This window comes from Struthio camelus, chromosome 1 (genome assembly GCF_040807025.1).
Source record: "Struthio camelus isolate bStrCam1 chromosome 1, bStrCam1.hap1, whole genome shotgun sequence".
Lineage (NCBI taxonomy): Eukaryota > Metazoa > Chordata > Aves > Struthioniformes > Struthionidae > Struthio > Struthio camelus.
In genome coordinates this window covers 91,580,337-91,607,333 of record NC_090942.1, presented here as the reverse complement: position 1 = coordinate 91,607,333, position 26,997 = coordinate 91,580,337, and the positions used below count along the sequence as shown (strand labels likewise).

At 41.3% G+C, this 26,997-nt stretch overlaps 1 protein-coding gene and 1 long non-coding RNA gene across 5 annotated transcripts in view; one reads left to right on the top strand and one right to left on the bottom strand.

Annotated features, from left to right (window-relative positions):
* Nucleotides 1-5,093, bottom strand: part of WARS2 (tryptophanyl tRNA synthetase 2, mitochondrial) — a 48,817-nt gene extending 43,724 nt beyond the window's left edge. For 2 of the 4 annotated variants that reach the window (XM_068957336.1, XM_068957341.1), the window contains exon 1: nt 4,855-5,093. In XM_068957336.1, coding sequence (XP_068813437.1) covers nt 4,855-4,974 — 120 coding nt within the window. In that variant the 5' untranslated portion in view covers nt 4,975-5,093. Of the gene's footprint in view, nt 1-4,275; nt 4,699-4,854 lie in introns of those variants that run through there. The other 2 variants (XM_009685167.2, XM_068957358.1) reach the window with 2 other exon arrangements.
* LOC138068769 (uncharacterized) lies at nt 4,743-25,721 on the top strand. The gene is made up of 3 exons (XR_011143543.1): nt 4,743-4,915; nt 23,904-23,962; nt 25,095-25,721. It is a non-coding gene; the product is annotated as an uncharacterized lncRNA (long non-coding RNA).
* Nucleotides 25,722-26,997: the final 1,276 nt, after the last annotated feature.

Sequence of the window (26,997 nt, the reverse complement as noted above, 5' to 3'; positions counted from 1 at the left end):
CAGGTAAAGAAATAGGTACGCTTCTAAATGAGCTGCTAAGACTGCCAATGTGTTGGTTTAGATTCCTTAAATTAGAAAGTCTTATACTTGCAATGGTTCTGACCAAACATTCAGCAGGGATCTTTTCTGCGCAACACTCACTGAAATGTAGAATTAGGCATCCTTAGGACTGCGGGACTCATACCAATCTTCTCTCTGTATGACCTGAATGCTGTCTGCTAGCGTCACTACCCTGAACTTCATTACATCAAGTCCAACTTTGAGTCCAGAGTAAATGGCCAAACACTAGCACCAAAGAGGAAAGAAAAGTATTGTGGATAAAAAAAAATGCCAACCGTTGTGACTGGAAGATACAGTTCTACATTGTGCAAGGCCAAAAGAAAATTCATTTGCCAATAAAGCAGACTCCTGTAGAACTGGACAGAGATGGGGACTGTAGAGCATCAAAGTGTACAATTTAGCAATAGCAATACAGCCATCGCACCAGATCAAGGGCAAAGGCCAGGAAAGGCTTACCCATCAAAGAGGGAAGACAAAAATAGGAGGGAGAGAAAGCAGCTAAATGAGAGGAAGCAGCTAAATGTTTCCATCGAAAGATGCTCTCAGGAAGAACAGCTCTGAGAACAGCAACAGATGGTACAATATTATTACAATGACTGCTTTGCTCTTGGAGGACAAAAGTAGTGCCAAAGACTCCTGACATGCTCAGGAGAGCAAATAACATCTAGGAGAGCAAATAACATCTAAAAGTAGGCCTCCCACTGGGAGCCTGGAAAGTCAGTGATGCATGAAAATCTCTAACCAAAAGCAAGACCTCATCCATCTTCTACTTGACCAGGGCAGCATCAACAGTAAACAGTCTTTTGGTATGTCTCAGACATGATATGTAGCAACAGCTACAGGTGAGGACTTGAATGTCATACCAGAGAGTCTGAAGGGTTAAGTGCAATGCTAACTAGACTTCTCTCTAAGCAAATGAGAAGTCCTTTGCGCAGTATGGAGGCAAAAAGAGATATCCTGTCCAATAACTTGAGTTCATACCAATAAAAAAAAAGCTCAGAACTTAGTCACAGGTATTGGTGGCACTGCTGAGAAATAAGATTTCCTCCCCTAACCACCTAGGCACATACAGTCCCTATCTTTACCTCCTTCACTAGCCTAGATTTTTCTAGCAGCAGCTGTTATGGCTAGGAGTGAAGGCCTGAATTGAAAAAAATAAAGCCTACGGGGCCTGGAATCCTACCATTGACCATCTCTTTTGATATAAAGTTATTTGGCATATATATTCCAACAGTGAGACTACAGAGATTATCAGAAAGAGATATTTAATGTAATAGTTAATGTAATGGAACTTGCTGACCAACACAAAATCTGAGGGCAGATTCAGTAAGTTTCCAGATATAACTGGGCACTTACATTGATAGCCAACAATGTCTAGTGCTTTACTGACAGGACCAAACCTCTACTGTTTCACATTTTATCATGCCATAAACCTGACTGACTCAGACTAAATTTTCCTACTGTCAGGTTATGCCATAGTTGGAATTCTCAGAGTTTTATCAATAATTCCTTAGAGTACCTGTTAATGGCCATTTTTAAGAATGTATTATCAAATAAATAAACATGATAAAATGACTCCCCATAACCTCGGCTTAGAGATCGCTAGGACAGTAAATCAAAGAACTTGAAAATAAGCTCTTAAAAGTCGCATGCCCAAAAATACAGATCAATCTCTCCAATAAAATGTCACTTTCTTGTTAACCATGTACGTATTATGACTACATATTCCAGTTGTAGGCTAGAAATATGCAACACAAAATAGAGAGGGCCTTTCCATAGCATGATAAATACAGCATAACAATGAACTGTGCCCTTTAGGAAAATACAGTTGAAATGACAGAAATAGCACCTTGTCATAATATGTCTGCATTGTCAAATATTTAAAATGCCACAACTTTAAGGGTGCCAGTGGACATTTACTACTTAAGCTTGAACACACATTTCCAAAGTGAAGTTTGAATATTCCTCATCAGCACACAACAAATACATGATCTGTTCCAAGTTGTACACTGTAATAGTTTATTACATTGAAGTGCAGTGTGGCCACAGGAATAATACAAAAAAAAAAAAATCAGGAAACCAGCATTTTCTTCTTATTAGAGTGCAATTCTTTTGAGATAGCCATAAGAGGGCACTTAAACTGAGAGCAAAGTGACAAAAGTCCACAGCATATCAGACTTGCAAATCTGGAATCAGAGAAAATTTAGAATACAACTGCTAGCTTTTTAGTGATATGGAGTTACATAACACTGACTTTGGGCCTCTTGTTTTTTAAATTAAAACATTCAAAGAATAATATCAAGAAAATATGTTCTCAGGTATCTATTATATCCAAAGGACTTCAGGTAACAGTAACCGAATGACAAAGCATATGATGAGTAATCTTGATCTCATAGGTGACTTAAAGCTGGCAAAGAAATTCATGTCAGAAGGAATACAAAGATGTAACGGAACCAAGTCTGCTCAGAGCAGATTTCTGTCCTGACCAGAATAAAATAAAAGCCTTTGTTAGAGGAATCAAGTTGGGAGAGTATCTCGAGTCCTAAAAGGATACAGAACAGATCCCAAAGAGCTATCACGATTAGTAGGAAACTTAAGTGCATAGAAACATTTTGTATTTTTCATAAAACACTGACGTTCATCTTGTAAAATAAAGAGTGGTTTAGAGACGTCTTTGCAAGACATGTATGTTATCTGCTATGGCAAACACATTACAGGGACAGCGTAACTATTCAAAACCCAAAGCGTTCTAAACCTAGGAAGATTTAGGTACATGTAAGTGAAATTAAATCAGAGCATCTAAAGGAATGGAAACACCCACCCAACAGGCTCACTGAGCATGCCAAGTCATGACTCTTTAGGTTACAACTCAGAGCTGTCTTATACACAAATGAATTCTGAAATATACAAAAAAACCTCCACCCTAAAATGTAAGTGGCTTTGTTGGTCTTCATTTCAGAAACCTTACCTCTGCCCCACAGTGGAAGCATACAGTTACTAAGTGAAATACGTCCTGTAAGTTTCATATGGGATAACAGGTTTTCACTTTTTCCCTCCTTTCCCCCCTTCTCAACATATTGACTCTTTCAAAAGGGAGCAAAATCAAGGTCATTTACATGCCACTAATTGTTTTGATACGTAACTGAAACATGCTTTCATTTCTTAAGTTTAACCTTACAAATCGCAGTGCTGAAGTAATTCCAACAGTTCTGCAGCTTGTAGTTTACCAAGACTTACTAACACATACACAAACTTCACATGAATTAGTGTATTTTTCAGCTTGGAATTCTCAGGAAGAGTAACTCCGTTGTTCAGAAGCAGAAGAGCTAGAATTAAGTTACTGCAAGGTCACAGATGACATGGATAACATTGAGAAATGTTATATTTGATCTTCTACTTCTCATTTCTCTTAACCTGAGACCTACCTACTCTGACACCAATTCTGGATAAAGTGTTCCATTACAGAAATCTAGCATACTACCCAGGATTTAGATGAAATGTGAAAGTGAGCAGGCTTTTCCATGGAAATCAAAGTGTCCAGCTAACAAAAAAAAGCATTCAGTAAAATGAGGCAATATTAGTATTATTCTCATCAGACAAAACACCTTCTACTACTCATTGTAATAACAGTCAGATTACAAGTGGCGCAAAAATTTAAATTGCAAGGTAAATCCACTTATGGATAGAAACTTAGTTAAGGAGGAGGATGGCTACAAATATATGCTCATTAAATTAAAATCCTAGCTGACTTGTTTGATTGCTCATGGAATCTTCCCAAATACGATCAATGCAAGCACCTGTTTCTATTTCAATTTCATAAGAGAACAAGAGGAAGAAACAAAACAGCAAGTTTATACCCCTCATGGTCACAATGAAAATCCTAATACTTGAAACAAATTTAACCGCTATTACGACCTGCTGAAGTTGTGCCATGTACCACGATAGAGACTTGATATACATCCTCTGACTGCCTTTTCAGATGCTTATACAACCTTTTTCTGCTGGAAAAATAGCAGACAGTAAACAGCATTTTGCAGCTTTGAGATACGCTTAAAACTGGGAGATAAGGCTCTGGGGAAAAGACCAATGCTGAAATCTTGAATCACGTCAAATGATACTTCAAGGCTTGAACAACTGGCAAAACATGAGCTTTTGTGATATTTTTTTTTTGGCTCGGTTGTTACTATGCCAAGTGAAACATGTCCGGAGAATTACCTGAGGTACTGCCTTTTCTCCGCAGTTAATGACATCCTTCACAGGACAAGGACTTAAACATTTGTGCCCGCGCGGACTGTAGCAGCTTTAGAGCGATGTGCAGTACGCACCCACACCTGCAGCCAGTCAAGAGCGGCCACTGCCGCCGAGACTCGCACCCGGCCACAACCTGAACTGGCTTCGAAGAGGGCGCAAAGCCCTAAGAAGGAGCCTTTTCTCTTCCACCTTTCCCCTCCCCGGGCCGCAACGCTGCACGTTAATCCCGCCGGCAACGACCGCGCTGCCGGGGATCTCCCCGCGTGGGCTCGCACGGGGATTTTCTTGACCCTGCCCAGCGCTCTCGGCAGCCCTTCCCTCTCCCGGCCCGCCGCCGGGGCAGACGCCGCTCAACCCCCCCCCGCCTCGGCGCTCCCCCCTTCCCCTGCACCCGCCGCTACCGCGCAGGCGCGGAGCCGCTGCGCTGCCGGGGAGGCGGTCCGAGGTCTGCGCCGGCCTCGCCCACCGTGCGGAACTCAGTGCGGTGCGCGTACGGCTTTGGCGTCCTCCCCGCGAGCGGGGAGAGCGCCCCGGGCCGGTTACCTGGCCGAGGGTGCCGCGGTGCAGGGCCCGGATCATGCCACCCGGCGTCGCCATGGAAAAGGTGGAAAGGGGTGCTGGGGGGAAGGGAATTAGGACAGAAGCCCGGAAGAGTGCGCGCATGCGCGTATGTCGGAAGAGCGGCTCATGGGACTCCAAAATGTGCGCGCGCAGCGCCGGGGTGGGCGGTTAAGGGGATGGTCACGTGATGGGTGACCGTTGCCGCGGTGTTCGGGGGCGCGCTGCGGGAACGGCCGCGGCCTGTCAAGTCTGCCTCGTCTTTGCAGCCAACTGCAGTGGATGGCCCCCTTTTTTCCACAGTTCCCTGCCTGATGTGCAGATTGCCCTTCAGACCGCCTGCCCTCCTCAGCTGTGGCTCTCCCCTGGGGTCACACTTCCCTCTTAAAGCTCCAACGGCTGCCCGGCTCCCTACCCCCTTTCCCTCAGGGACAGCTATTCCTGCCCCCCACCCTGGTGCTTTGCCCTGGCCGAGAAATCCTCCCTCCCCAACTGGGTTACCCATCTCTATCCATGTCATTTACCTTTCCTCATCAAACTGTCCAAGCTTAATCCCTGCAGAAGCCTTCTCTCTGCCCTGAACCTGCTCCACTTGGCACTGTACATAAAGCTCCATTTCCCTTGCAGAGATCTCTCTTAAATGGCTCCCTTGGGCCTTAACCCATCACACAGCACTCCACCACCATTTCGCCAATTCCAGGCTTCATCTGTGCCCATATCTCTCCCGCTGTGCCAGAAAACAGAACCAAAACAAATAGTTAACACTGAGCTTAAAAAGACCGTTTAACATGTTCCCAAAGACTTTGTACTTCAGCCTCTCCTACCTGGTCTCCCAGGGAGGATTCCAGGTTTCTATCCAGCTATACATTCAATTCCCAGGGTGGGAAGCTACAGAATATTTGTTACTAAATTTTAGGTATTGTAAACTGGGGATCATCTGCAGGGTTGGAAACATCTGGGGCAGTGAGTATGGGAATCTATTATTGCATTATCTGGGGAATCTGAGACCAGTAGTCAGAAAAGAAGATGCAGTTATAGATCTGTAATAGTGATAGTGCACAGCATATTGTTTATTCTTTATAGTAGGCATCTCAATACAGAGCAAGATTAATTCAAACCCTATCCCTGAGAACATTGCTATACAATGTTCCTAACCGTAAAATCTTAACCTAATTTTAATAGTTAAAAACACTCAAAGTTTATGAAGGTATTTCATTATTTTCACTTTGATGCACTGCTTAATAATAATTTTTATATTTTAAAAATTTATGTGTTTACAGTGCTTAGTACATTGGAGCTTAATCTACATTTGGTTCCCTAGACTATGCTACAAATTGTAAAAAATCTACTTTGCACAGTCAATAACAGCTTTAACTTTAATCCAATTTTTTTTCAATGTTTATACCAACACTATAAATATTGTTATCGGCATTGTTAACAATTTGGGCTGAAAACTTCCATGTATGGTGTCTGTGTTAGGCTGAAAATTTTATGAGACTTTATGTTTCAGCCAAAATGTGTCAGCCATATTTGAAAACATAATTAAGCAAAAAACTTGTGAGGCTGCTTGAATTACAGGGAAGAAGCTGAAAAAATGGGGATGTCCAGGTGATATTTTTTTGAGATTTTCCAGTCCTAAGACCAAGACAGGCCAAAAATACTAGACATTAGCCTGTGGTTGCTCCACTAATGTGAGACTGAAGATGTACTTTGAGTGGAGCAGGTGATGGGAGGCTGTACTTCTGCATTAGCTTGTATCTCACAATTAGAATTGTTCTTTGTTGAAGACAAATTGGAGCAGGTAGGGCCATCTTAAACTAATACAGTGAAGAAGGGAAGGCTGAAAAGGCAAATGGAATATAAACTTTGTTTCAAAAAAGTTGAAATTGAGATAATGTGGAAGGGAAATACGAAGACAGTTTTTCAGTTGTGAAGAATTTAAAAACGAACTCTTTTCCAGTATGTAATTACCAAGGAGAAATCTTTACAGCATGTATTAAGTATAAATATTTTAATGCTAATATAAATCATTAAGTCAGACATTGGTTTTAGGCAAAATGATGAGGAAGAAAGCTATGGGTGATTCAGTGATAAAAGACTAAAGAATGAAGGTATAGGTAATACTCCTGAAAAAGAATGAGGGAAATAGTTTTCTCAAAGAAACCTAAATTTCATTTTTGAGTTTATATTAGAATTTGAGTTAAGAAATAAAACAGTATAAAGGCAATACTGCTTAGATTTTTGTAATATATTTGTCTCAGTACTGTAGAGAATTCTAAGTAAACATAGAGAAAAGCATATAGTAAATGGACTAAGGGCTGACCGCCTGGCAGCTCTCCAAAAGTATTTGTCAAATTTGAATTGGGAAACTTTTCAGCATATTTGTACAGTAATTTGTGCTTGGCCCTAGACTGTACTGTTACCAATAATTTGGAAATAGATTTTGAATGGTTTCTATTTAAATATGCCCTTGACACAAGTATTGGCAGAGTTGTAAATAACAACAACAACATGGCCATCACTCACGTCATTCTGATAATTAGTCTCTTAAAACAAAGTTTGTTTTAAAATTAAACTGAAACTGAACTAAAAACTTGAGTTCAAGTTGTTATTTTTTTCTTCAACCAGCACTGAGCCTGAATTATTACTTTGAAGTCTTTTTTGAACCCAAACTCAAGCTGAACCAAAATTTCCACTTACTAGTGGAACTTACTAGTTACAGTAACTCTTAAAAACACTCTGCCTACTACTATAACATAAATCTAGGTGGGACAGAAGAATAAGCAGGGAATGCTTTTGGTGCAGACAAAGATGAAGAGTGATGTGAATGTGAGGAGGGGGAGAACAGGAATAGGTTGGCTGGAGAATCCCAGAAAAGACAAGAGCCTGGCATCCATTTTAGAGATCATTTGGGCAAACTTGACATCCACAAATCCATGGGCCCCGATGGGATGCACCCACGAGTGCCAAGGGAGCTGGCAGATGTCATTGCTAGGCCACTCTCCATCATCCTTGAAAGGTCATGGAGAACGGGAGAGGTGCCTGAGGACTGGAAGAAAGCCAGTGTCACCCCAGTCTTCCAAAAGGGCAAGAAGGAGGAGCCAGAGAACTACAGGCCTGTCAGCCTCCCCTCCATCCCTGGAAAGGGGATGGAACAGCTCCTCCTGGATGCCATCTCCAAGCACGTGGAGGACAAGAAGGTGATCGGGAGTAGTCAGCATGGATTCACCAAAGGGAAATCATGCTTGACCAATCAGATAGTCTTCTATGATGGAATGAATGGCTGGGTAGATGAGGGCAGAGCAGTGGATGTTGCCTCCCTGGACTTCAGCAAGGCTTTGGACACTCTCTCCCATCACATCCTCCTAGGTAAGCTCAGGAAGTACAGGTTAGATGAATGGACGGTGAGGTGGATTGAGAACTGGCTGGATGGCCGAGCTCAGAGAGTTGTGGTGAATGGCGCAGAGTCAAGTTGGAGGCCTGTAGCTAGTGGTGTCTCCCAGGGGTCAGTCCTGGGTCCAGTCTTGTTGAAGGTATTCATCGATGACCTGGATGAAGGCACAGAGTGCACTCTCAGCAAGTTTGCTGATGATGCAAAACTGGGAGGAGTGGCTGATACACCAGAGGGCTGTCCTGCCGTTCAAAGGGACCTGGACAGGCTTGAGATGGGCAGAGAGGAACCTCATGAAGTTCAACAAAGGCAAGTGCAGGGTCCTGCACCTAGGGAGGAATAACCTCATGTACCAGTACAGGTTTGGGGCTCACCTGCTGGAAAGCAGCTCTGCAGACCTGGGTGTCCTGGTGGTTGACAAGTTGACCATGAGCCAGCAATGCGCCCTTGTGGGCAAGAAGGCCAATGGTATCCCGGGTTATATTAGGAGGAGCATTGCCAGCAGGTCGAGGGAGGTAATCCTGCCCCTCTCCTCAGTCCTGGGGAGGCCTCACCTGCAGTACTGTGTCCAGTTCTGGGCTCCCCAGTACAAGAGAGACCTGGAGCTCCTGGAGAGAGTGCAGCGGAGGGCTACTAAGATGATGAGGGGACTGGAGCATCTGTCACATGAGGAAAGGCTGAGAGAGCTGGTCCTGCTCAGGCTGGAGACGAGAAGGCTGAGGGGGGATCTAATCGATGTGTACAAGTCTGTGAAGGGAGGGTGTCGAGAGGATGGGGCCAGACTCTTCTCCGTGGTGCCCAGAGACAGGACAAGAGGCAACGGGCAGAAACTGAACCACAGGAAGTTCCGTCTAAACCTGAGGAAAAACTTCTTGACTGTGAGGGTGACCGAGCACTGGAACAGGTTGCCCACAGAGGTTGTGGGGTCTCCATCCTTGGAGATATTTGAAAGCCATCTGGATAGGGTCATGGGCAATGTGCTTTAGGAGACCGTTCTTGAGCAGAGGGGTCGGACTAGATGATCTCCAGAGGTCCCTTCTGACCTCAACCATTCTGTGATTCTGTGATCCCAAAAGAAGTCCAGGTTAGGGGAAGCGGAAGATTTACTGTTTTCTGTTTACTGTTACATATTTACTGTTCTCTGAGATCTCCTGCTGTTGCCAAAACTCTTCTGACCTTTCTAATTAATCATTCCTAGACACTTTTCCTCTACCCATACATATTACCCCAAACTCAATATGAATCCATTCAAAACTTCTTGTATGTGCAGAATCTGTTACTGAACCCAAATTAGGAAAAATCAGTAACAGCTGAACAGAAGTGAGAACTCAAGCAAAATATGACTAGCTCAGTTCTCTAGTTTTAGCACAGCCAAATTCAAGTTGTTGATTTAGAAACAAGGAGTTCTAGACTATATCTCCCAGACGAGTGGCTGTCTCCTGAGAAGCAGTGATTTTGTAAAAGTTCTAGAATTAATGTTGGACAAACAGCTCTTTCCTAGTGAAATCCTGTGGCTGAAATGGTGAATTAAGTGGTTTTTGAGTCCCCTATGGGGCACTGGGATACCAGGCAGCAAATACTGAGTTGAATTTGGGTGCCTATGTTTAGAAAAGGATATTGAAAAATCAAGAAAGAATGCTGCAGCAAATAGACCTAAATGATTTATGGGAAAATTCCTGATAAGGCCTCCCTTGCCATATTTCTTGCAGAAATTACAAGCTGTTTGGTAGCTGTGGCAGCAGATTATAAAAAGAAAGAATGGTTAAAGAAGCTGAATAAATTTTGAAAACCTGATTTATTACTTGCCACTGTCACAAAGTTCTTGTGTGATGCTAGTCTAATCATATTTACTAAAACATTTTGTGTTCCCAATCTGAGAAATTAGGATATATTTGGAGAAATTCTGTGTACTCCCAGATAAAAGCTAAATCTTTGCTATTGTGCTTCTAACATACTGTATGCTAAAAATATAAAATAGCTTGGAAAATTAGGACCTATGTCTATCAAGTTGAGCACATAAGATTAATGAGTGTTTTGTTTTATGCTTAATCTCTTTGTGCTTTGGCTTCCATCTTTAAAATATAGTATAGTAACAGCTATTCAAGTCAGCATTGTCAAAATAATTTCACTAATACTCATGAGTCATTCAGATGATCTGATAAAAGTTAACAAAGAAACATAGGAAATCAGTAATTTTCTGTTCAGCAGAGGGTTTATAATAGAAAAGTTCTGTAGTAAGGAAGTTTTAGGACACCACTTTGAATAGAAAATATTTTTTAAAATGAACAATAACCAATGAAGCAAGATCCTGTAGAAAAAATAGTATGCAATCTTATGACTAGAGATAGTATCATAATATATAGTCAGAAGAGGAGAGGGAAACGAATGAAAATTGCATCACAAACTTGATGCTGTGACTTCTCAGTTTCTGAGTGTTTGATCTTGCTCTTTTAATTTAGCTTGGAGGATGGATAATTATTATTACAATTGTTTTTGTTGTTTGCTACAGTGTTGCTCAGGTACAGTCTAAAATGGGGTCCCTTTGTGCAAGGCCCTGTTCAAGCACACACAAGGAGGCATCTCCTGTTCCAAATAGCTTATAGGCTAAATAGAAAAAACGGACACAGATGAAAGGGTGTATTTATACACAGCATGATAAATGTGTTGGCAGAAATTTACATGCAAATATTGTTATTCTTTTTTTTTTTTAAATAAAGGGAGTCATTAGAAAGGGACTAGCTGAATGAAAAAGGAAGGGAAAGGGAAAAATAATTCAGAAAAAGGATTTAGGCAAACTAGAAAAGACAGAGAAGGGAGACAAGATAGGATGGAATCTGAATAATACTGAGTTAGAGAAGTTGGAAAAGTCAACCAGAAAGCTTAGGAAACAGTCCAGTCACACTCTTCACATTTCTACAGATAAAGAACGTCATTTGAGACATATTTGTTGGCATAGTTTAAAAGCACATCTTTGACATCTTGGAGGGCCTAGAAGTTAGCAAGACTGGCTGAAGAGGATGAATCAGTTATTCTTTACCTGTTTCATTTTACATTTTACACATGCTGTGGAAGAATCTGACCATTTTAATACCTCTCTCTGTTCAGAGAAGCTTTGGCAGCCTAGTCATTGGAAAGCTCTGAGGATCTGGCAGAGAGAATGAAGAAGTGCTGTGTTTTGTATGCTGAAACTGTTGATAGGATCATAGGTTGCAGAGAACTGTATTCTGTGAAGTCCGTAGAAAAACACTATGCAGGTAGCCAATCAGAAATAAAACCACCTAGAATCTTCTAAAATCTGTAAACCTTTTCTCCCTATAATATGTTGGGAAAAAGAAGTCTTTCCTACATGCTCTTTTGTTTTATCATCAGTTATAGCGGCTGTGTTCTTTACATTCATTTAGAATCTGTGTTTCCTGTCATGAGCAGATTAAAAACAGAAGAGAGCAGAGTGAAAGTTTTCTATTGCAAACATCTGTGTCTGAGAAAGGATTGTATTTCCATGTCCTGGAACATCAAGGGAAAAAGCTTGCCCTCCCCAGACACACACCTTTAGTTTTCAGCAATAAGAAGTTTATAGACAAGGTTGGCTTACTACAGTAAATAGAAAACCCAAATCTACTATTATTTCTGATGGTGAATCCAGCCTGGATGTCTGAAGAGACCTTCAGTCATTGTTCCCAGCAGTGACCTATCTTATTCTGTATCTATAAAATGCCTAACATATTTTTGGGTGTTACATAAGCAATGCTTATAATCACTCATGGCTTCTTTATCTCAAATTCAGCTTTATATGCAAATATTGCTGTTTAGATAATGTTCATAGGGACTGTTAATAGAAATGGAGAATGGAGATATTCATCATCTATACATTAAATGAAATCCACAAGCAGAAAAAAGTGGTTATGTTAACAGACTTCACAAAGAAAAAAATGGTGCTGACATATCATCCATTTCTATCTGTCTGCTTTTAAAGAACGCAAGACTAGAAAAGGCAGAAAAGATGTTTTAAGAACCTCTAGGGGCCAGATATAGAGTACTTTCTCATATTATCTGATATCCTTACAAGAATTTAGCCCTGGATAGAAGGAAATTTATTGGTTTAGATGCTGCCTCCAGACTTTCCTATCTCCCACATAAACTCCCTCCTTTTAAAACTTCTAGGTACTAATGTGTATTCAATTCAAATACCATCCAAAATATATTTCAGTAGATCCACAAATTCCTTCAAACTATGGTACCCAAAGATCTGGTAAGCTGTCAGCAAAACTGGAGCAAATCTGGGAAATAATGTATGAAAATTGTCCTCCAGGCCGGTTCTCCAGTCGTAATCTCCATGAGTGCTGAAGAGGTGTTTGTTGGTATGGAACAGCAGTTCTTCATTTCTGAGGGGGAAGCACCTCTTCAAATAACAATCTCTGGACTAGTTTTTTTACTTTGGGTAACATTTCTAGCAAGGATGGCCTTACCTCTCCATGTCTTTTCTCCATCTACATGACCTACCTCAGGTATTCCCAACTGATAGTGGTATTTCCACATCCATGAACATATCAAAGGCTCTTAAGATTGCAAAGTCACATTTAAATCAGGGTTCATTAGGCACCAGACGCTTTTGAAAATTAATTGATGTAAAACCCATCACACATTTTTATAAATTATTCCAGTTCCTTTCAGTACTAAAAAAAATGCCCTTGTTCCAGTCTGAACTGGTCTAATTTCACTTTCCAGTTTCAGATTGTATAACCTCTTTGCTTGTTGAGCTAAAAATCTTTTTACTTTCAGAAATCTTCTCCCCTTGTAATCAAAGTATGTTTTAATTTTTTCTTAAGTAAACTGCATAGACTGAGTTTTTCAAAACTGTCATAAAACAGGCTTTACATGCTTTTAAGTTACATTTGTAGCTCCCGTCTTATTCTTTTCAGTTTTTCAACCTTTTGTATTCAGGGTAAGCACCAAAATATGCAAGAGTACTATAGCAAAGTTCAATATCATTTGTCTGTTTCTACTCAACCATCTGTAAAAAATGTAGAAGTGTTGCTAAGAAAGTTTGCAGATGATGTACAGATTAATAGAATAATAAATGTAAGTTTATATATCGGAGAACATTGTTAGCTACTTCATCACTGAGAATTTATGTTCTTTCTGCATGATCTCTATCATTTTCAGTGTTGGCGTGTAAGCCAACCTGTAAGCATGACCTGCATTTTTTTGTTTCCAGGTATGTGACCTTTCTTTTATTTGTGTTCAAACATGTTGCTGGAATGAGTTCCCCTTCCTACCAAACAGTCCTGATGTATATAACTGGCTGTTCCTCAATGTTGTTTATCATCCCACTAAGTTGTGCATCATCTGCAGACTTTACTAGCATGCTTTCATATTTTCTTCCAGATGGTTAATAAAAAGACTGATTACTAAACTGAGATCAAAAGCTTAAAACCTGTTCCATTAGTAATGATTCAACAGTCAATTGCTTTTCTTACTCCATTTAATGTACAGTTTAATATACACTCCACTGATTTTCTGATGTTAGTTTTAAAAATCAGACTGTCATGAAGCACCAAAATAAGTACTTTACAAAAATGTAGATACAGCACAGCCAGGAGTATTTCTAGATACCCAAAAGACTGAAGTATATAAACTAAAATGCAGAGATGTTATAATTATGTATAAGAAAGCATTGAAATATATTAATGTAAAATTACATAAAATCCCCAGATAAGGATTTTCAGTGTTATTTTTTTTTATTTTATGTTTATACACATGTTCATGACTATGCTCTGGCTGTTGTATTCCCATCTGGGGCATATAGCACACCTATGGTTTAGGGGATACTTCAACTGGATTTGCAGTTGCTTTGTTTCACCAGCGTGATGAAAAGTTGCTGAAATAAGACTCTAGCACACTTTGCTTTCTGCGCTCCAAATTCCTGCTGATTTGACACCTCCCACCATTTATTTCTTTTGGGGGGGTAGACAATCAAGGGGAGACACCATCCCCTTGTTTGCATTCCCTTAGCCTGTCACCTGTCCTTGCATTGTACTGCCTGTGACTTCCATCTCAGTGCTCCTTTCTGCACTTCACTTTATCCTGTGAATGTGTCAAATTCCCCAGGCTCGCACAGTCCAGCTCCCCCTGTAGGTCAGGCTGGCACTTAATGTGGGCAGAGTAATCAGTGGCCTAGAGCAGCAGGTTGGTGGGGGTAGTGGCAATATTTCCATGCTTCTGCTACCTGCTTGTCTTATGCCACAGACTCCGGCAGCCAGGCGAAGGGCTGCTGGGCAGGAAAGCAGGAGACTGCATGGGTGCCAGCTCTTGCAGGGCAAGAAGGCAGTAGTGCCAAGTAGCATTAGCCAGTGTGCCCCGCTCTTCTGGCCTCCTGGTGACAAGGGGAGCAGCTGTGCAACTTCTCACCACTTTTACTGAGCCCTCTGTCTCGGCTCTTCTCCTTTTCTCCATCCCATGGCAGAAGTGGCCCTGTCCCTACCCCTTTGGGCAGCAAAATAGTCTTGCCCACATTGCTGACAAGCCTGGAGCCAGCCCTCTGCACATCACATGCCCACTTTCCTCTCAGAGCAGAAAACAAGCTTTCTGGTTCCCACCTCCATTTAGCTTGTTTGTTAAGAGGATCTGGCACAATAGGTGCTTTTCTCACAGATGCTTAGTATGAATGGCCATACTTGTTGTTATTTTTTGTAACTAAAAGTTGTTTTGTCTGTTGAGTGTTTTTTTTTTTTTCCATGTAGAATTGTTCCCTTTTAGACTGGCCACCATCATCCATTGTTCTCAATGAAACAGAAACTGCAGTTGCCCTCGGGGGGGAGATGGTGATTGCCTCTAGTGTGAGGAATCATAAAACACAGATCCATTTGAAACAATAGAGAGAAGCTGTCGCAAAATGGCCACCATCTGAGGCCTGCTGTGGTGCTGGGCTCTGGAAGATGGCAGCCATGGTGAAAGACGGCAGTCTTCCACTGCCTAGCCTTCAGGCTCCGCCTGAGGGAAAAATGCAGTTACACACTACAGAAAAAAACACCAGTTAACTGCAAGAAGGTCTTTATGCAAAACAGCAAAAGGTCTTTATGCAAAATTGCAATGAGTGCTGCCTAACATGGGAGCTTGCAATGGTTTCAGCCCGTTTTGTAGGGGAAGGTTGGAGTACTTTTTGCTGCTCCCTCCCATTAATGCTTTAACTCCCCTTTCAATACTGAAAGAATGAAATTCCTATTTGATGGTTTTAATAGGAAACAATTTTTGTCAGAGAATATTAAGTGTTTCATCTCTGAAAATGTGATATTTTTCCACCCTCCCTTTTTACTGGGCAGCCTTCTGCCTCCTATACTCTTGGGTAGTTGGATTCTGTATTCTGTTACCAAGATAGAACACAAAAAGAGGTCTAATAAGGGGTGGTCCATTTTTTAAGTAAGTGCCTTATTTTTTTATTAATTTTAATTCCTAAGCAAGTGAATATATTCAAACGCAACTTTGAAATATCCAGAATTTTTTTTTTTTTGTAATCAAACTAGACATATTGTACTGTGAAGGAAAATACACTGTATTTTTCAAAGATGGAAAAAAAAAGCAAAGCATATCTGACTTTGAAAATTCTGCCTGAACTATGGAATCTTTATTTGCCTCCAAAACATACATTCCATGACAGAAAATATTTTAAAACATAATTAAATTTGAGTGTATACATCATCAATAATTTAGAAAAAGCCACAGTGTAGGAATGTTGTGATTATTTTAGAAAACAAGTATTGTGATTCAAGGGAATAAATAGGCAAGATTTTATTTAATAGAAATTCAAACTATTCAGGTAATTAAATTCACAGTTCGCATACTCAGTCAAGACTAACTGTAATCTATTAAAATCCCATCTACATAAACATCCAAATCTCGTCCATACTTTTACATTTAGAATTTCACAGGATAAATAGTCGTTTGCTTCCGTTATTCTTCACAGCAAAAAGTTTTCTCTTGAGAAGAAATCTTAATCCTGCCATAGACTGATACTAGAGAAAACCTTTATAATTATGCCTCAGGCCATTTCAGTGCTTTTGTACATAAACTGATAAAGCTGATCTTTACAGATTTATTATATGTTCTCTCATTTTCACGGTATGGACTGTAATTACTTTAAAAGTAGTGATACACCGAGTATGGTGAAGCTGCATTCTCAAATGAAACATTGGTGTACTGGTATAATACAACTAATAATGTGATATTGGGAACTGAGAGGCAGCTCTGATTTAAAAACAGCCATAAGCTCCACTGAACCTGTTAGGTGTGCTAGCTGCACTAGCACATACCCACTAAATGAGGGAACAAGTAAATGTCCCTTTGTTTAGTAATAACTTAGTTAAGTAATAACTTAGACAAAGGAGGCTACTGCCCAAGGTAAACATTGAATACAGAGTCAGAGGATTGATTAGAGTGACTGAAACAGTGAAAAACAGGAGGAAACAGGCAGAAAACAAAACCCAAAATCCTTGGCCTTGAAAGAAATCCCAGAGAAAGCTTTTTGGGCAGAGTAGTGCTTGTAAAAGCAGATTTGGATCACGAGCAAAGCAACAGCTTCTTGTTCAATCTATTTCAAGAAACAGGTCTTTCTTTGTATTAAAACAGGGTTACTTCAAATAAATACCTGGCTCTTGTAATCAGTTTCTCATTCTAATGGAAACAGCCTGCTCATGTCCAAGTACTGACTAACTAGATCAGACCACGATGGAGTTAGATAGTGAAAACAGAAACAAATAGAACAATGAGGAAGAACAGGGAGGGAGACGTTTTAGAAAAAGACATGGCAAATTGAAGAAAAATTGAAACTCGTAGGAAACGAATCTAAGGCTAAGCAAAGGGAGATGAGGAAGAATGTAGTAAAGACGTAATATATTCTCCACCGTCAGTCCAAGTCAGTCACTTGGAAGATACTAGTGGCTCTAGGAAAGAATATTCCCTAAAGTGGATGCATGTATAAATTTCTGATAAACCAGAAGACCCTGTCCCTCATGTCCGATTGCCATTTCAGAAATGTAGTCCTCTTGGAGCGTGCAGCACGGCATCACGAAGGAGGGTTAAAACTCATGAAGCTGCTGCCCATTTGGAACATGCTCTGGCTCCTTTCACATCTGCAGAGCATTTAGCTGCTTGCATCTGGTTGTGTTTGCGCAAATATAATTCCATATTCACTAATAATTCCCGAGGCTAAAGGCCCCTCTCCTGTAACCTTGTTAATATTCTCACAAGGCCTGGTGTGAACGCCTCACAGCATTTGGATTAGAATTCAGTCTGGTGGGTTTTTTTCCCCCCTGTCTCTTACTCTTTCGCTCTCTCTTACTTTTCTGGCCTCCAGTTTCCTGGCCACCCACATGACGAGACACTCTCCCTCCCGCTCTCCCCATTCTCAGTTTCAAGGAATTTCCTTTTGTCAAAGGCAAAGTGTGATTGACATATTTTCCCCCTCTTAAGTGCAGTCTTCTTAATACTTGATTTAACTATGTCCTTATGGGGCTCGTATAATCATTACCTAGGTGAGAAAGAGACCCCCTGCTCCCTCTCCACCATCCAGTCTTGGGCTTCAAGCTACAGACTGCTGGCTACCTAGCACTTTTTACATGTTTTTTATTCACTTTTTAAAGACATTTTTATTAATTTGGTGCTGGTGAGGGGTTCCAGATTGACAGCCTTGGAAGCTGAAGTCCTTTATTTGTCTACAAAACAGGTACCACTAAAGCAGAACGGCAGACTACCCTTGGGCTCTGCCGTCAAAGCACCTCACCCAGGGCAGAAAAATCACCTTCTCCCCCATCCTTTCTGGCAAGAAAGGGGATTCGGTTTTCCAGCCAGTCCTCAGCTCCATTGCTAAGACTGACAAAAATGAAAATGAGCCAGAGCTCGCCTTGATCACAGCATCACGTGAATTAGGGGCATAAATATTTTGCTAGGTTGCTTCTGCTCACTCCTTTAGACAGCACGAGACACGATCGTTTCAGTTGTTCCCCAACCTATTCTTCCACGAAACCTGCACGTCACATGCTCGGCTGGGACCTTGAGGTGCCTCCCTGGGCCAGCCGCCGGGCCAACCGCCGCCCTGGGCCAACTGTCAGGCCAACTGACAGCCCATGTGTGTGCCCCACCCTCCGCCGCCCAGCCAACCAATCAGCATGTGCTCCCTCACTGGGTGGGAGGCCTGACACATTCCAATTGGTCAGCACCTACCTGGGTCCCCATGGCAACCATCTGCCCCCTGTGGCGTGCCGTGGTGGTGGTGGGGCAAGGTGAGGAGGGAGAGTGAGCCGGCGTGGGGCGGTGCAGCGGGGCTGTGGCGGGGTACGGGGACGTGAGACGTTTACAAGCCTTTTAGACGATACCAAATTCCTCCTTTGGCATGTCACTTATTCGGCCTGAGCCCCACATCTCTGATGCAACAGAAGTTTTTTCAGCAAATTTCTGACTAAATATTTGCAAGATCTTAGAGCACCTTTTAATCAATACAATTGCTTTTTAATTAATAAAGTTTAAAAGACTTCTCTTTCTCTTATAAATTCAACCTCCAAATTATTGCTGGTTGAATTAAAAAGAGAAGAGAGAGCAACACAGGGTTTTGTTTTCCATTTAACAGAAATAATAAAGTGTTTTTTAAGAAACTGTTACAGACAACATATAAAGCAATATTTATAATTAAGTATGTTGACATCTTATGACACATCATTATAATACCCTCTTTCAGTTGCATATGAACTTTGCTAGATTTGAATTAACTGGGCTGAAATTTCCCATGTCAAGGATTAATCCCTGCCTTAGATCCTTCTCTTTCTCTTTCTTTGAAAAGGAGGAAAAATAGTTGCTTTCTCAGAAAAAAATTAGGGTTTATTCTCAACTATATATTAAAAAAAAAAACTTAAAGGGATATCAGTAGGCATTTGTAATCCATACTTAATTTGGATGAAAGACTTGTCTTTTGATCAATAGTTGGGGCGGGAGATCCCTGCAGAGTCAGGAATGTGTACTTGCCTGTTTCTGTGAAAAATTTCCCACATTTACTCAAGTTATGAGCCTCAGAAGCTCTTGCTTTGCATTAATACATTAGAAATGTATGTTCTCTGAAGAACTGATGCACGTTCTCAAGCCTACGGGTGGACTGGAGCCTCCTCTTCTACTGGAGCAGTGGGGCATGCGGTCTGGTAACCCGCACTCAGGGCACAGGAAAGGAACTATATTACTGCCTCTACTGTGATCTCGGTAATCGTCTGACAGAGCAGGGGAGAGAAGAAGGAACCTTTCTGACAAGACTACAGAAGGCAGGGAGCTGGGTGTGAAGTACTGGGAATGAAGATATTGGGACAAAGAGGTACTGGGGTCAATATTAATAGCTGAGAGGGGGACTTAACGGTAGGAATGGAAACATGGCAGGGGAGAGCTATGAACCTCAGATGCTAATCTCCTAAAAAAAAGAATATACTGTAGTTAATTCAAGTTGGAAATTCCAAAATTAAGTATTACAGAAAAAAAAAAACATAGAAAATTAAGGATTCAGCCTTCAGAGCAGAGTTTAGATGATATGCAGCAAGTGAGACGTGAACTGCCTATTGAATAAGGAGTATAGAAGAAGATATCACATGTACAGGACGTGCAACAGAGATGCAGTGGAAAATTAGTGTGAGGTCATGTAATTAAAGACTGTAAGGTAACACAGCCTTATTGCTGATGATTCTTAGCATCTGAGTGCTTGTAACCTTAATAGTCTCTTAACATAGTTTTATCTATTATAGCATATAGGCCAGAACATACACTGCTGTAAATTGAGTTGGCTTCAGTTATCTCATTAATAACTTAAATTAAATGTATTAACAACTATTTACCTTAGCTGTGGCTCCGAGCCACAAGGATTCAGAAGAAGGTATTCTTCACTAAGCAAGCTTCTGTGTATTCCATAATGAGATGGGACAAAACTGTGATGATATTAAAAAATCTTTTCATTCTTGTCTGCCTTTCTTCACGCAAACATGTGCAGCTGAAAATAGTCATCACCACAATACGGCAATGAATATTTTCAACCATTCTTTTAAGAAAGCTTTTATCTTTTCTTGGCCTCTCAATGTCTCCAGGCAGTACATCCCAATTGTCAGAGCCTTCTTTAAAGCAGTATTGTGTCAAGAAGCATAGTCCAGGAGTTTCTTTCCTGTATGTCTGGGAAGGAGTTAACTTGTAGATAGCTTCAGCAGCTTATCAGATCACAACCCTGGGCCTTGCTGCTGCAATGTGCCAGGACTGCCTCACTTGCCCTGGAGAGCCTGTTCTCTGGCTTCATGTTCTTTTGGCTTGCAAACTGATCAGGAACTGAGGTCAGGTACTTGACTACAGACTTTGGTAAAATGCTGAATTTACATGTTATGAGAAAGTGCCAAATTCCATTGCTGCAGAATAAATGAGTTCCTGAGGCTGTGACCGAAATGCTTGGAGGTGACGTGAGAGCTGTTCTTTCCGGCTTGGTAGCAGCTCTACATTGTTGCCAATGGTTTACCTCTGGTTCAGGTTCCCACAGTTATTTCATAACTGCAATTGCTGGAAACTTTTTAAATCATAAAAAGCTTCCAAAGCATGATTTACAGTAAGTGAATACAATGTGGGCTATAGAACTGCAGGAATCAGAGACTCCTGACTGCACAGCAGAGCAGACTATGCTTCCCAGTCCACCTCACACCAGTCATGACTGCTCTTCTGCCCTTTTGTCTGAGAGGTTTCTATTGAATAACTTAGGCCACACACTCTTGTGTTCATCATCTGTGAGATCAGTTCTTCACCCTTGTGTCCTGTGGAGACACTCTTCTGTCCCAAACTTGAAGTCAGTGTCTCCATACTAACCCAGCCTTAAGATAGTGTTATGATGTTGGGATGGTTTCTCAGGCTTTTAAGACTGCGTGGTGAAACAACTGTCCTCTAGGTGACAACAGGGAAAACAAATTCTGCAAATTCTGAAGCAGTCTTGGCTTTCAGAATGAGCCCCAAAAGATCAGAAGTTGAGTGACCTGAAACCTGCCATAATATCTGTAGATCTTTTTTTTTTTTTCTGAAGAAAATCCCCTCTGCTCTCTTCTGTTATCAAAAATTAGCAGTAATGTTTATTTTTTGAAATTCGAACAAGCAAATAAACAATCCAGACCCTTCCCCTCCAAATCAACATATCTTTAAGCCTTTTTCTCTTTTACCTTTGTGTTTGGGGAGGTGCTGGGGGTGGGGGGGGAAAGAAGGAAAAGAGGCTTGAATAGGTGCAAAAAGTCTCATGGCATCTGCAGACTGCATTTTCTGTGTGCAGGAGTGATGTGTCCTGTCTTGCTCTGTCTGTTCTGTAGGGCAGTTTCCTAGTGGACAGAGGCAGACAAATGCTGTAAAAGAGGAAGGAGATAAGAATGAAGGCACATCATTCCTTAAAATTATTATTTCTTGGTATTTGTATACTAAAGGGATTAGGGATTTGCCAGGCATTGTGTAAAACAGTCCCTGTCCTAGTGCATGTACAGTCTCAAAGAACAAGATAGAGAAAATCTGGAACTGGAAACTGGGAATAGGATGAGACTAGTAGCAGGCAACATCATGGTTCTGGAGAACAAGGCTGGAGGCATCTATAACCACCAGAGTCCACTTTGGAGAAACTGGAACACAATCCAGTAAGAGCTGAGTTGCTCCACTGTCATCAAGTACCTGTGAAGCACACTGGGTGAAGTGTGTCTCATCTCCTTTAATGGCCAGACCATGTATGAAATGACAGTCTGCTACTGCTGCTAGTAATTTGAGAAACAAAGGGATTTCTGTCCCCTCATTCCCCCCAAGCGTGAGGGATGCTTGGCCTTTTGCTATTAAATTAGTAATTAAATTAGTATTGAATATAAATTATTAAGATATGAAATAAAATAGAAAATCCTAAAACAAAACACTTCCCACCAGAAACAAGCAAGATCCAAGGAACACTGGGATATAGTATCTGATGTTTCTGTTCCTGATACAAGTGATCAGGAACTCTCTTCTGCATCTGATTTTGAGCTGCCTCCAGGTGTATATGGCACCCTTATACTTTGGAGTGTGAGACAGAGAGCCTCCTTTAGATTTTCCAGAAGCAACTCCTGTTCCCATGGATGCTTTGGACAGTGAATGGCATTGTGCTGGGAACTTCAGCTTGCACTGAGAGGATTTATACATAACGTCAAATCCCTCCAGTCCTGACCCCTCCTGACTCCTAGACATCTGTGAGAGAACACCCCTGAGATGGAATCAGTGAAAAAACGTTTATTTTGCAATGAAGGGATAATCTCATAATAACTGAGGAGTTCCTCCAAGTTCCTGGGACTACCAAGTGAACATTACCCAGTGTTGCTGGCTAAAACACTACAAACACAAATACAATGGAAGCTCTGAAGAAGGCAGAACTGCTCAGCACCCAAAATCCATGTTTATTTTCTCCAGAGATGAAGGGGGGCCTGCAGGTCAGCAGGAATTGTGCATTCTGACTGGTATTTATTGACTCAGAAGTCCTTGCTGACAGACAGACAGACAAGCAGAAAAGGGTTCCATTACAGTGACGTCATTTCTTTCCCTCTTCGCCCCTGAGGCTTTTGCTTCTGACAGTCTTTACACATTGCTGTGGCTTCTCCAGCTGCTGCTGGGGCGAATGGCAGCTGCCTTTCACCTCACTGATGCTGGAAAACTGGCTGCATGTAGGGAAGATAACTGTGAAACCTTCAGTGACATACTGCAACACATCTATCAATGTGCTACAACACAGAGCTTCAGTGTTCAGCCTTTCCTCTGAGACTTGGGTAAGAATGGAAGTCTGGGTCAGATACTAATGTAAAACCCTGGATGGCTACTGAGGGTTTCAAAAAAAGGCTAGAACCAAAAGGTATCCTTAGGTCCTGAGATAATTTCCCATTAGGTTTATGGAATAATGAAGAAGGGTGATACTGGAGCAGTGGTGGAAAAAAACACTTTTTGATTTCCTATTATTGTATTCCTGTGTAGGCAACTCTACACGGAATAGGAACTCTATCATGGACAAGGCTCAAAGAACCATGGACATTTTAAACGCTATATTATCTAAATTTACTCAGGGTTAGGCAAAACGGAAGGGGGAAGTGTTACAAATGCTGAGCAGAGTTCTCTTTACTTGGTAGGGCTGTATGATCTCCTGCAGCAGAAGGAGGACAGTCTTGTAAAGGACGCTTAATTTGAATGTCTCATTTATTGGAGGAGGATTGGAAAGTAAGATGAAGAGCTGTCCTTCCTGGGAAGAAGCAGGAGGCTTAGATTCTAAATTCATGGCAGTTTTGGTATCATGAAACTCCTTTAGATCTTCGTTTCAAGAGAGTCATGCTGGTTGGCACTTCCTGGACTGACTGAACCTCTCAGGAGTGTCCTGGATGTGCATAGAGATACGTTTCACAGCACAAGGAAAGTTTGCACACTATAGGTTCACTACATTAGAACAGATTCTCCAGGTACAGCCAGGTACAATGGATATAACAATAAAAGCATACATGCATCTTTTTCTGTAGCTAGATCTTACCTTTTCCTTGCAAACCTTGGTAAACTCTACTCAGCTTTGTTAGTTCCATCTCTGAAGAACAGACTTTGTTGTTTTTTCTTCCATCAGTGAGTCCTTGCCAAAGAAGGATGCTGACCACACAGACAACCCACCTATGTAATGCCTATGTAAGTTCACTGTCCTACTGCCACTGATCCATCATTTAGGCCTAGCACAGGTGAATTACGGTAAACAGGTTAGAGCCAGATTAAGGCATTTTTTAAATAGCAGCCCTCTGCATATTTTTTGACAGGTCCCAGTCTGTTTCTCAGTCTCATTTCTATCTCATTTTCCCTCCAAAAACCTCTTGCAACTTTCTGCAGTCAAGCTGGATAATAACAGATGTTGTGAGATGTATACAATATAGTGCACCTAACAGTTTCTCCACTAGAATATATACTCACAATTTTGTAGGTTGTTTACTTTAGTTACCTTAATTGATACCGGATATCCACAGATGCTGGATGCTGGATATATACAGAATGAAACTGAAGTATAGTTACATGCTGGAATCTAATTAAAAATAGCCCTGATGGGACCAAGTTTGTTCTTCAGTGGTGCCAGAGCACATTAACACACATTAGCTGAGCATATTAGTTGAGTTTAGATCAGCAAACTGAAGTGGAACCAGACAATAGCTAGTTTCTTTCTGCCTTGCACATACTCATTATATTTTCAGGTCCTATTCTGGACAAGCTGAGCTCAGTGCAGGAACTGAGGTAACGTAATTGTTCTTGCTAGCTTTGCACCTCACCTTATAGAATATAGGGGACCATTAGTTGTCTCCTTTTAACAGTCCAAAGATCCTTCTCTTTCTAGAATGGCCAAACAATGGCTTGCAAACTATATATTGCCTGCCAGGTGATTAATCCAGCATGCAGCCCATGTCTTGCCTCCCTCTTCTGAAGGCCCTAGAGGCATGTGTACACGGAGCATGTTATAGACTCTGTGAGTTGTTCTGGTGGTTAGTGCTACCAGGCAATCCTTGTAGTCCTTGTTCCCAGAGATACATGGGCATCATAGGATAGCCATGTGAGAGGACATGTCAGCTGTTGGAAATTCAGCTACTGATCACATGACAGGTATATACCTGGTAACTTAAGAAAGGCTCAAGCTGAGGCAACAACTCAAAAATGTCTCCGTAGGAGGCTATAGGGTCCATCTCAGCAGAAAGGTGGAGAATCGGTGCTTTCCCAGGGCATAACGCACTCCAGCCATACAGTGCCCCTTTCCAACACTTTGTCCCTGTCTTTGTTCCAGATTCTGCATGGAGGAAGGCCCAGGTGAGCAATGCTATGGAATGTCTTCTGCATCCTGGGGATTTCCAGCTTATTAGTTCTGCCACTGTTCCAGTCCCGGTGCAGAGGTCACAGTGAAATTCAGCCTTTCTTTTTGTAAATGGATCCCCCTCACTTTCAGCTATGCTGGTTCAGTACAATCAGAAAGAAATGAATATGGGTTAAAATATACTTTCCTGAGTAAAGAAAAAAAAACTAATCAAGACATGACTCTGAGTTCAAGAATCAAATATGAAGATTGAAGGTAACATTACAATCTGGTCATTTTCTTGAATTTTAGTGCACTTGGACATATGCGAGGATAGGCAAAAATGGTTTATTAAATTTTGTAATCTAAAACAAGCAAGGATGCACTCTCCTAATCCCATGCAGAAATGTACTTTTGAGGCCTGGCTCTTAGACATACATATTTAAATTGGCAAACCTATAGTTTAGGTGTTCAGGTTTTGCTATGCAGTCCAGTTGGATTATAAATCTGGAATTACAGAATCTGAAGTGGCAAATTGTTGGTGGTGCTTTTCTTTAAAGGCTTGATTGCTTCCTCTTTTGTCTAGTTTTGCTTCTGTGTATATTAAATCACCTCTTCCTGATTCTGTCCTTACTTTATTTCTCTGTATCTCAGCTGCACCTAACACGCCTGTACTGTTAATACTGTAGACTTCAATTTCAGAGAGATTGAACAACTGCAGCTGCCTTTGGCTTCAAGTTGAATTCAGCACCTCTAAAAATGAGGCACTCACGTTTTTCAGTTGGAAAACCAGATTGCTTTCTATAAAATAATGCTTTTCATTTACAATTTAAAGAACTTCCAATCTATATAGATTTTAAAATGCTGTCTGTGTACATGCTATGTTCGTACAGGAATCTGGCAGCCATTTCTAGGGAGCATTAAGCAACAAGATCTTGTAGTGAACAACAGAATTATTTTTTATTTAGAGATTACATAACTCTTAAAAAATGGAAACCAGCCCCAGTACTTTACTGTAGACCAGAACTTTATCTTCCCAGATGGAAGATGACCTTTAATTGTGTCAGTTCCACCTCACATCCTCAGAAAACAAGGGCAGCTGCTTCACACATGAAGGGAAGCAGCAGCTGAAGCAGCCATATTGATCAAGGATAGATCATTACTGAGATAACCTTATAATAGTTACATGAATTAGACCCCATCCATCAATCAGGTCTGCTACAGTCTCCAGACAAAAATAATTGAGCTTAAATGTCACAAATTGAATTGGCTCCTGCCTACATTTGCCCCTTTAACAGCCAATGTTGTAACAATACGAATGCATCCAGAAAAGCTGCCTGTCATGGTTAATTCATGGGGGATCAAGCAAGGATTAACTCTAGCAGTACAAAAAGTGACACTGCACTGAAGCTGCTCTGGCCACTCAGCAATGGCTGTATGGGAGGATGGGAAAGACTGGTAGCTTGTGGTGCCCTAGCTCTCAGTCTGCTGCAGGAGAAGTCACCAGGAATATGAGTCCCTTAATAACTGGGACTCATAGCAAAGACAGAACTAGAAATATCCATTCTGCCCACAGCTAATTCATCAGTACTCCCATGCATACCTTACCAATAATTGTTCCAGAAAGTCTCACACCACTTATGCTCCCCTATCTTTTGCTCCTTTTATTCCAGCCACTCTCCTCAATGTTCAGCTTTCGATTCTCTTTCCCTGTTCCTTTAATGGCTTCATGGTGTTGAGAGGGTAGGCAGGCATTTCTTGGACCCCTTCTGTGGAGCAGCTGTGATTGTTTCCTGAGGATGTATGATGGTAGGAAAAGATAGCTAGGCATGGCTGAAAGGCTTTCTCCATCAACCCAAAGGAGGACCTGAAATGTGGCGAGAAGGTACAGAGCTGT